Source organism: Wolffia australiana, chromosome 18 (genome assembly GCF_029677425.1).
Source record: "Wolffia australiana isolate 7733 chromosome 18, ASM2967742v1".
NCBI classification, from domain to species: domain Eukaryota; kingdom Viridiplantae; phylum Streptophyta; class Magnoliopsida; order Alismatales; family Araceae; genus Wolffia; species Wolffia australiana.
Genome location: NC_135852.1, coordinates 4,314,790 through 4,325,950, shown reverse-complemented (window position 1 = coordinate 4,325,950; position 11,161 = coordinate 4,314,790). Strand labels below are relative to the sequence as shown.

General features: G+C 33.7%; 1 protein-coding gene across 1 annotated transcript; it reads right to left on the bottom strand.

Annotated features, from left to right (window-relative positions):
- Positions 1-8,459: 8,459 nt before the first annotated feature.
- Positions 8,460-10,895, bottom strand: LOC144715277 (fructose-bisphosphate aldolase 1, chloroplastic-like). The gene is made up of 4 exons (XM_078590209.1): positions 10,627-10,895; positions 10,083-10,553; positions 9,166-9,435; positions 8,460-8,945 (listed from the first exon to the last, which is right to left on the bottom strand). Exons 1-4 carry the CDS (start codon positions 10,786-10,788, stop codon positions 8,667-8,669), a joined length of 1,182 nt encoding a protein of 393 aa, XP_078446335.1. The 5' UTR covers positions 10,789-10,895; the 3' UTR covers positions 8,460-8,666.
- Between the last annotated feature and the right edge of the window lie 266 nt (positions 10,896-11,161).

Sequence of the window (11,161 nt, the reverse complement as noted above, 5' to 3'; positions counted from 1 at the left end):
ACTAGCCTTTTGCGAAGGATTTCAGCTTTAAAATAATCTTAAAATTTCAGGTATGTTTACTAAATTATTTTACTCAAGATATCACTATTGAATAGTAATATCTTCACGTAATTAATTTTCATTAAATCATCAATAAACTCAGCCTTAAATATCCGAAGGTAGTAATTAGGAATTTGACAAAGTTATTAAACTAATCAAATGAGTTTAAATTCAGGTGAATATTTAAGCAGTATTAAATAATATATTTATCTTACTGTCATAGAAAATCCAAGTCCTAAATCAGTTATTTGAATTTTTCACCATATAGTCAAACTAAGTAGCCTTTTAATATAACTATGGAGGTTATTTGATCTTCACTTACATTTTGTCAACTAGTTGATGAGGACCTATTGTGATTCATCACAAACCCTATTAAGGTATGCATCACTTTGAACATTCATCAAAACAAACATTAAAGCATTTTATTAGAATGTCCTTAAAGCTTAGTCTTCATAATGAATACATATAATCAAGAGCTGAACTATAAAGAGATCATAACACATAGGTCACCATTCTTTAAACATGTATTCTTAATATTCGTATTTGAAGGATCCTCCAGAAGGACAAAGAAATATACTGATAGAATGACACTATCTAGTCCCCTCATATGATAAGTATAGACAATTGTGTAGTTATTTATGTGGAGACATAAATGAAACATAGTGGGTGATATTTAGGGAAATCTTCACTGAATTCTAGTAGTATAACTAATTATAAATCATATCGATTCATGTCATAATTGTATAAGCGATACTTAGACCAAAGACATCTTGTGGAGGGATGATTTTTTTTTAACTGACCTATGAGTTCATAATCTTGGGATTCCAAACTTTCTTAGCTAGGATGCAACAAGAAGTACACAAAGGTGATTATGTCATCAAGATGGGATCATCCACGGTCGGTAGTAGAGGGGAAAGCTCAAGTAAAATGATGTGATGAATTCCTTGGACGAAGTAATGGAATTTCAAATAAGATTTCTTCAATGATTTCCGATACAATAATACTAACTGGGATGACTGACTAGGAATTCATAGTTAACCACACCCTATATCATCCTAAAAGTTTCATATATATTAGGGACTATATAAACAGTATAACTTATAAAATAAGGATTTGTATGGCTTGGCATGCCATATTCATTCTTATCTTACATGCCACGAGGTATGGCTTATATTCTCATATATTTAATTAATAAGGTTAGTGAATAAAGGTTAGTAAATTTAAGGCTTCATGGAAAAAAAATTTTAAGTATAAATAAGATAAAACCCTGTGAGAAAATTTATCCATGCAAGAGTTCTTCAGGTTCCCATCATTCTTCTCCTTTTTTTCTTTCTTGCCCTTCCCTTTCATTGTGATTGGAATGCCAAGATGATGATGGTGGATCAATAACAAGGTTAACAAGATGAAGAGAAGATTATTTAATTTTCCAAAAATAACATGGATATAAGGAGTGATGGTTTTGGCCTCCGTATCAGTTTTTGTCTTATACTTATACCTATACCTAAACTTCTGTACAGTAAATATGAAAATAACATAAATATACAAATACAAAAAATACACAAATGACATGAATATGTTAATATACAACTACATAATTACACAAAAGTGTGAACACCTAAATATTTAAATATATAAATATGTAAACCTACGACAATGTAAATATATGAGTTCAAATATAAGGATATAAAAATGTGCCACGAATACAGTTTTGCCTTTGATTATATAATGAATCCATGGAAAAAATGGAATCTTCACAAAGTACATTTATGTATTTAACTTTTTAATTACTATTTTTACCTAAATTTTGACTTTGATTTTTAAACTTTCAATGTGATTTTTTTCAGAGGCAGGTGACCGAACTTATAGGTTTTACCAAACCGAAACCGAACTCTGACCAAACTAAGACAGTACTGAAGTTTGGGTATAGGTATAGGTATTGGCCGAAAACTGAGACCAAGACCAAAACGGTCATTCCCTAATCATGAGTCATTGTGAGAATTGATAAATCTTGCATTGATCCATGCAAAGGTGATTTGATTGTCAGGATTTTGTTTCATTATTTATAATGGAATCATCATTGCACGAATCATCTTTGGATAAAGTCAATGAAAGCCTCTGAATCCAACTGCTGCATTTGTGGACTTACTACATTCCCCATACAAACAACATTTGCTCGCCATGTATAATTGTATAATGGAAGATAAATTAAATAGTGAAAAAATTCATTATTATAGTCAAATAATCATATTAGATTAAATTATATTTTATTTTATGGTATTGAAATTTTAATTTAATGATAGAGACCCACTTGAGATCTCGATGATAAGAAATGGAAATAGGAGGTAGCCTCCATACTGGAAACCCAGATGGAAGAGTCTAGTGTAAATAAAATATTCATGTATAATTACGCTTATTATATATTACCTTTATTATATGCCTGTAAGGCTTTTGCAGAATTTTTTGGTTTATAATGATATGAGAAAGTATAAGGAGTGGTTTGTTAGGCATAGTAAAAATTTATCTTGAATACTCAATACTGGTTAGTCATTAATTAGACGTCTACCTATTTATTGTTGTCCTAAGGATGGTACGAGAATATTGGGATTGAAAATTTTCATTTTTTGAATGATATTTCTACTCGTTGATAATGTCTAAGGAGTTATATTATCCCAAAGCCTCGAACTCATATGATCTCTTTATTAAGATTCTAGGCCTCCAAAGCTTAATCTCATTGAATCTGGCCACTACAGCTCACCAAATATTTTTAATTAGTTACCCTTTGTCAAATTCTATGTCTAGAATTCCAATGCTTCCATATCTCATTTCAACTCGTACTTCTTCTCCTAATCCAATCGCCACAGTCTTCAAGAAAATGTCTAATTAAAACTAATACCTGATAAAAATTAACTAAGAACAAATACACAACGTGTTGATTTGACTCAACTCAAATACTTGATATCCTTCAAATTTCATTTATCATCATATGATGAATTTATATGATTTTTCATATGGATACATATGTATATCCCTTAGATTACTGATAACCTAAATTAAATACTTCAACACAGTAAAAGTTTTCAACTATATTTCATCTCAATATCACTTCACTAGGAAAATTTTAACTTTAAATAAATGGCTTGATTTTAAACAAAAGTAAACTATTTGAATGAGAATCTAAACTCAACTTCAATAAAACAATTTTATCAATGAAATAAATGTGGTAACCATTTAATTTCCAAATTTAGCCCTCATACTACCTCAAATGTTATATATTTATTTAATATGTTCTCTGTCAAATAACGTTTTTCCTATTCAATCCTATATATCAATTAAAATAGTATATCTAAGTCAAATTAATTTTAGTTATTATTAATATAATCAATTTTTCGAAAATAATTAATTTTATATTACTAATGCATCATATTAATGATACTTATATTGAGTGTCAATGGTCAATCAACCATAATATAATATATATATATATTTTGAAACGTCAAGAAATTGTATTTTCCCTTATATTGACAAATTTAGTAATTTTTTTAATTTACTATGTTAAAACATTTATGACCTCAATTTTTTTTGTCTGTGTACCAAACACCATAAAGTCCCTTAAAACCTAATTACTGTAACAATTACATATTTTCTTCTTAAGTTTTCTTACACAAAACCTTATAATAACTTTTTATGATTTAAAATATTTTATTATATATTTTATCATCAAGAAAATATAATTTTGAATGATCAAAATATATAGAAATAAAAAAAACACATATATAAGCAATTTTGATTTGAACTTGATTAAGTACTTTTTTAATTTATTTTACAAGTAGAATTAAATTATACCGAACTTATATTTTGGACATAATTTATTATGGAATTAAAAACTCCAACTCAACATTACCACTCTATTCGGGACTTGAATTTTTTGATATTCATTAAACTATGTAGGCATTCTTCTTCAGATGCCTTGAGCTTCTATCCTTAGACTAGAATTTTCATATAGAGATCGTGAAAAGACTATATATCATGAAATGTAGTCTAGAATACTATAGTGTCATTCTTTTAAGTTAAAATTTCACGATTTCTATACTCTATGTTTTTTATTATGATAGAGCTATATGTATTTATATCATAGTCATTTCATAGATATATGGATGTACATCATTTTTAATGATCAAAAGTAAAATTTATAAACACAAAAAATCAAATTCTATTTACCCGTTGTAAACTGTTTTATACCTTGGAAAGCCCAAATAGTTTGATCTTAGATCTGGACTCAGGAATATTTAAAACGTACTCTTAATAAATCTACATGTTAAATTAATTTGAAAACTGATTATCATTAATGAACCCAAGATTTTTTTAAAAAGATGAATCTGTAATAAAATTATGTTTTTCTTCGAGAAATTCAATCATAACTAAATAAGAGTAAATATAAAAATAATAAGTGTGTAAATTTTTAGTTAAATTCATCTTGATTAGATCATTTTTAAAAATAATATTATAATTAATCACACAATTTTTTAGGATCACAGAAATCATTGACTCATACCATAAGTGTGAATGCAATAAGGTGGAAGAAAGTATACTTTGGCCGAAAAAACTCCAAATTAACATATCATATCTAATAGATTATTTTAACATTTTTTAATTAATGGGATATCTTAATATTATTATTGGAATAATATGCAGGAAAAGAGGGAATAAATATACTATTAAAAGTAGTTTTAGGACATGATGTAGATATATGGATTTATCTACATAAATAAATATTCCTCAAAAATCACAGTGGGATAAAAGTAATAGAAAGGTGAAAAGAGATTCATGAAAATCTTGGGTTTCCAGCTGAATGAAAGAGGAAAGGGGGAGAAGAATTGGGGTAATAGGATTACTCTCTATTTTTTTGTAATTACTTTACTAGACATTCTGTTTTTCTGTTACTCTCTCTATTTTAAGTTCCTGTACTTCGCTTATGTATGGGTGCCAGACATGTATGCCAAGAATTTTTTGGCTGAGTTCCACATGATGGAGTTAGAAAAAGAGTTCTGATGCATCATTCATTGAGCATTTTCAGCCAATCAAAGGACAGAAAAGGCAAAAAAAATTATTATTTGGGCAGGGCCTTGGGCAACAGCCCAACATCCATCCAAGCTCATTATCCAGCTTCTCGTTGTCCCATTCCAGCTACAATCATCGTCTTACTATTTATTTCATATACGCCCAAAAACAACTATTCATTCTCATAAAAGATAAAAATAATAGAAATCATGGACTTGTCCATACAAAAATGTTATTCACGAATATGCAATAAAATATAGACTCACATGTGTATAAAGCATGAAATTAACAATATAGCCCTAAATGATGTATAATACGTTGAAATTGCATTTTCGATCTTAATAGTTTTTCATATAAGAAGATTGGATTTTCTGATAAAAATGTTATCTCATTTGATTAATCAAATTCATTATGAAACTAGCTATACATGGATTCCAGATCTTGTCTCATGTCTATAAAAAAAAGTGTGCAATCAAATGTCAAATGTCGGCCAAATATCACATATTCACCAGAATGAGGCCTAAGAAGATGACCGCAATGTCTGAATGAGTGCACGCTTAAATTATTTCCCTAATTTGCATTATTCACAAATTATATCCACATAATACAATTTACATGCCTGATGAGAAGTATTTTGACATTTCACCTGGAAGACTGCTATACAAAAGTCAAATAACTCAATAAAAATATTATATTTGAAGCTTTTTAGGAACTCCATATCAAACAATGAATAATAATATTTATAAAAAAGATAAACTCATGAATCAAGGTTTCATAACAAAAAAAATTCACATAACACACTAGGTGTATTCATATCTAAATAAATGAATTTATTTAGTAAGGTATATCCGTTTATGTCGACTACCTTGTAGTATTTGTAGCCAAAATAATAGAAAAAAATGAGGATGAGTTTAAATCAGAAATATGAGTCAGAGCACATAAGAGGAAGGGATAAGACTTATTCTATCTCTCGACTCGTGCAGATTGATAAGCTGGAAAATACGTATTTATATGTCGTTATTTAGGGGACTTTTCAAACTTAATCACTAAAATTTATATACCCCTTAATGCTTAAGGGGTCGAACCCTAGGGAGGCGACCGGGAAAAATTCAGTTTTATCAACGTAGGGTCTAGATTCCAATTTTGGTGAAGATGCTACTTTTTAGCCAAAATGAAAATTATGCTGAAGGATGTCTGCCGCCTTATAAGGAAAAGCTTAAGTAGTAAAGTTGAACAATTAACCAAGATTCATTTTCTGAATTCTATTATCAATCTGCTTCTGATGTGGGATTAGTTAAAAAAAAATTTAGAATTTCTAAGTAAGTTCAGAGTTTTTAACTAATCGGATTTAGATGACTTGATATGTTTTAGTAAATCCTAATTGAAATTGATTGTTGAATTGGCATGATTAGTTTAGGGAATTTTAATACATACAAATTTATTCATGAAATTGTTTAGTAAAATCCTACTCCCATTCTCATGGATTTGGGATAATAGGAAGGCTTTTTTATATTGAATTTTTATTGTAATGGAATCTATTTTAAATTGTAGAAATGTCCACAATTAGAAAATTGTGAGTACGATTCACGATTTGCTAATCTGAGAAATACTGGATTAATTTGATGATTTAAGAGATGAATCTACTTCGAAATTGTTGATTGATGATCAATGAATACTAATTGAATTAAAAAAATGAACTATGATGAACGAATGAAGATGGTTAAAATCAAAATTTGGAAAAATGACGAACGTGAACGAGATTGCCAAATGGAGAAAACTAAACACCAATGCAACTGTAAATGAGTAAAATTGAGCCTAGAGGTGCCAGAGATAATCAGAAACTCGATATGGCTTGATTCCGCGCAATGAACGCACACATTTTTCAATAATTTTGGCTTGAATAAGCTGGAAATGTGCGCGATGGATCTGCAAAATTCTTTAAAGATTTGAGCTCCAACTTGCTACTGGTGGATTCCTGAGACTTCAAGGAAACCGGGCTTCTTTCCTCGGGCTTGAAAATCAAGAACAGCCGCTTAATTTTTTGATTTTTTCCTTTTATCGCCGCGGAATTGGAAGAAAAAGTTCTTCCAATTCTGTTATTTTTTAAATTTTCTTCGCGTTGTATGCATGGCGTACAATGCGACACGATTGGTTAGTCGTGCTTTTGCATGGCTCCATTTGGTGCGCGACACGTACGTAATCGCATACGTGTGTGTCGTGCACCAAAGGTGCAAGCATGCCTTCTGATAGGCCGCCGCGACGTTGTGTGTGGTGCGTCCTTTTGTACGTGCTGCGCTTTTAACAAACTATTAGCGCTCAAACCGGCCCAATAAGGGCCGGTCTGAATAAAAAAAAATTATTAAAAGAAACACTAAAAATAAATTGTAAAAATTGTTTCTAAAGGCATAAAAAACTAATTTATTCATTTTGAAAAGACCTGTAATCGTTTAGTTTATTTTTTATTTATAGAAATAGGTTAATTTAAAGCATTCAAATTGTTCTAATGATCATTTTAAAATCATCTAAATGTGTAAATTGACCTAATTATTTATTACATGTATTATTTAACTTGAAATTTAAGGAAATTCTTCTTTTAACATAAAATCATGATAACATGCATTGAAATTAATGTTTTAAAGCATTAAAATCCCAAAAATGTGATGAAATTAGCACTTATTTTCTCATATTTGCATGTTATCACAGATGACTTTCAAAATTTAGTTCTGGATCTTCTTAGTTCTAACCTCTGAAATAAAAGGCGTTTTTGATCTTCTTAGTTCTAACCTATTGTGCAAATGGTTCAGGAGAAAGGCCATAGTGTTGTGTTGTTGGATAAATTTTATGATATTGGTGAGCATGTCTTTGGAAAAAATCATACACTGGAATTCTTTCTATTGGTTCGTGGGGATTGAAACCTTCCCTAGTTGATCTGTTCCGTCCAAGAATTAGCTGGTAAATATCTAAAAATTATCACTTTTTACCCCAAAAAATGTCATTCAGATGCAGTTTAAAACTCGTTAACTTGTACATTCAGTAAAATAATCTGAAAAATATCTCCAAAATTTGGACCAAACAGCCAGAGACTTCTGGGAAATTTCAACACATGAAATCCTATTCATTTAACTGTTTATTTTAGGCTCTAATTCATACATAGAGTGATTTTAGTATACATGACATGTGGTTTCATAATATTTATAGTGAATCATGATACTATTATCTCTCAAATTCCCTCATTCAAGTTTCAATGTATGATAACATGTGATTCTCAAAGAGTTTGATAGTACATAATTGAGTAAGAACAATATTAGATTTTCTTCAACATTCCAAAGTTACAAATTAACACATCCATTTTTCAATAATCATATCAAAAGAATAAACTTTAAACTGCTTGGCAATATTACACATCCAAACTCTAACTACAAACTTGGAACAAGAAAAATTAGAAATGCATCGATTTAAAACCCATCACAGAAGAACAAAGACTCGATGCCTTCTCAGGGTTAACTTGAAAAGATAAATCAACCAAGGAAGATTTGAAAAAGAAAAAAGATGCCTACTTGTTTCCTTTTCTAGTAGCTGTAGTTCTTGACATACATCCCCTCTTTAGACTCCTCACTCTCGCCTTCTCCGGTATACATGCCAAGCTGAGCCAGAGAGTTGGCCCTCGCCCGCACCAGCAGCGCGTGTTGTGCAGCATCCACATTCTCCGGCAGCCCACCCCATGTCTTCAGACAAGTGTTCTGGAGTGCCCTAGCATACGAGAATGACACATGCCATGGGTTGGGCCTCTGGTTCATGGCATTGAGATTCAATGTTGCTTCCACCTCTGACTGCCCCCCTGACAAGAACTGCAAAGATCCAAGCTTTATCAAACCATCAATGGTTTATTAGAGTTTAGGGCTTAGGGTTTTAGGGTTTACGGTTTACGGTTTAGGGTTTAGGGTTTAGGGTTTAGGGTTTAAGGTTTTAGGGTTTTAGGGTTTTAGGGCTTAGGGTTTTAGGGTTTTAGGGTTTTAGGGTTTTAGGGTTTATTTTAGGGTTTTAGGGTTTAGGGTTTAAAGAGCTTGCCATAATGCCGGGGACGGCTGGGGTAATTCTGCGGTGGAGCAGCTTCAGGGTGTAGTCAGCCACCTGCTGTGGCGTGGCTTTGTCCTTGCACTCAGCGCCTGGGGTCACCATGCTTGGCTTGAGAAGAATCCCCTCGAACAACACCCCATTCTCTGCAAGGTAACAGAAGACTTCTGCCCATACTCTCTGAGCCACCTCGAAGGTCCTCTCGATGCCGTGCTCACCGTCGAGGAGGATCTCCGGCTCCACAATTGGCACCAGCCCGTTTTCCTGGAGGCACCAATACCAATTTAGGGTTAGGATTAGGGCTATAAGAATGATTTTCCATGAAAAATCATAAATAAGAAGTTCAGGGCTCAACAATGCATAAAAATGCATAGCTGTTAGAGTACTGATTTCCCATCAAAACTCATAGAGACGAAGATATGTCCCATGTTCATGAATCAATGTCACTCACATGATACTATAAGAATTTCCAGGTTCGAAACCATAGAAAATCATAGATTTATCAGGTCAGGGTTCGGATTAAAATACTGACTTTCCATGAAAACTCACACATAAAGATGACATAAGCAATATTCATTAATTAATGTCGCTAACATGGTGCTACAATAACATCAAAGATCAAAAACACCTAAATCATAGTCGTTATCAGGTATGTATTAGAATACAGATTTTCCAGAAAAAAACTCATCAAAAAGAAGATGTCTCCAATATCCACGATGCATTGTTGTCACTAACATGATACTATATGAGAACTCCAAGTCTGAAAAGCATGCAAAATCATAGATGCTACCAGGTTAATGTTAAGGTTAGAATCCTGATTTTCCACCCAAACTCATAAATTCAATGTTACTGACAAGATACTGCAAGATTATCAAAGTTCAAAAGCATAAAAACTGAGAGAAATCATGAACCTGGGAGATGGCGGAGTAGCGGGCAAGCCCCCAAGCAGCCTCCTTCACGGCCAAAGCGGAGGGCCCATTGGGGATGCTCACCACGGTGCGCCATTTGGCGAACCGAGCGCCCTGTTGGTAGAAGGCGGCGGAGCGGGCGGCGAGGCCATCAAGCCCTTGACACCAGGACTCGCCATTGGAGCCAGCAAGAGGAACAAGCCCCTTATCAACCTTGATCCCAGGCACAATCTTCTGCTTGCCAAGAACATCAACAATCTTCTCACCGTCAGCGGTGCTCTGGTAGAGCGTCTCTTCAAAGAGAATCGCCCCAGAGATGTAATCCCCGAGGCCGGGGGCGGAGACGAGGAGCGTGCGGTACGCCTTCCGGTTCTCCTCCGTGTTCTCCAGCCCGATCGAGGCCAGCCGCTTGCCGCAGGTGGCGTTGGACTCGTCCATGGCGAGAATCCCCCTTCCTGGCGACGCAATCAATTTCTACAACTCCCGTTGCAATGATCAGTGGCAATAATCGAGAGGAAAGGGATCGAAATCGAAGGCTAGGGTTTACCGCGGTCTTGACGAGTTCGTCTGCGTAGGAAGCGCGGACGGCGACGGATCTTGAAGGAAGAGATCGGCGAGAGGCGGGCGTCGTGAATGGAAGAGATCTGCGTTGAAGCCATGCCGATTTCTCGAGGATTGGAGAGGATTTGATGAACGAAGCCGTCGCCATTTCCTCCAAGCTTTGAAGCTCCCGGCTATGGCGATCTCTCTCTCTCTCTCTCTCTCTCTCTCTCTCTCTCTCTCTCTCTCTCTCTCTCTCTCTCTGTAGTGCCTAACTGCCTGCCTTCTGTCCTCGTTTATAACGGCCATTCGCACGTGCGCGCATGCGACCAGGAGCATTTGGCCAATGGGAAGAGAACACGTGGCGTTCGTTGAAAATACCAGTCTTTATTTATAATTTCAGGTGCAAATCCGGCTGAAAGATAATTATTGGATTTGCTTTTCTAATTTCTGGTAGGGATCTGCGCGCGTCATCCATCATGTCACTCGTCGCCATGACCTAAATGTGACGGATGATGTGACGGTGACGGTAACGGCTTTAG

What these genes read in the sequence shown, in the direction of transcription:
- LOC144715277 (XM_078590209.1), bottom strand. Translation starts at nt 10,788, where the DNA reads ATGGCGACGGCTTCGTTCATCAAATCCTCTCCAATCCTCGAGAAATCG. An exon ending in GCTACTCCGCCATCTCCCAG is followed by an intron (nt 9,436 to 10,082) that starts GTTCATGATTTC and finishes TGGTGCCTCCAG; the next exon opens with GAAAACGGGCTGGTGCCAAT. An exon ending in CAGCCGTCCCCGGCATTATG is followed by an intron (nt 8,946 to 9,165) that starts GCAAGCTCTTTA and finishes GGATCTTTGCAG; the next exon opens with TTCTTGTCAGGGGGGCAGTC.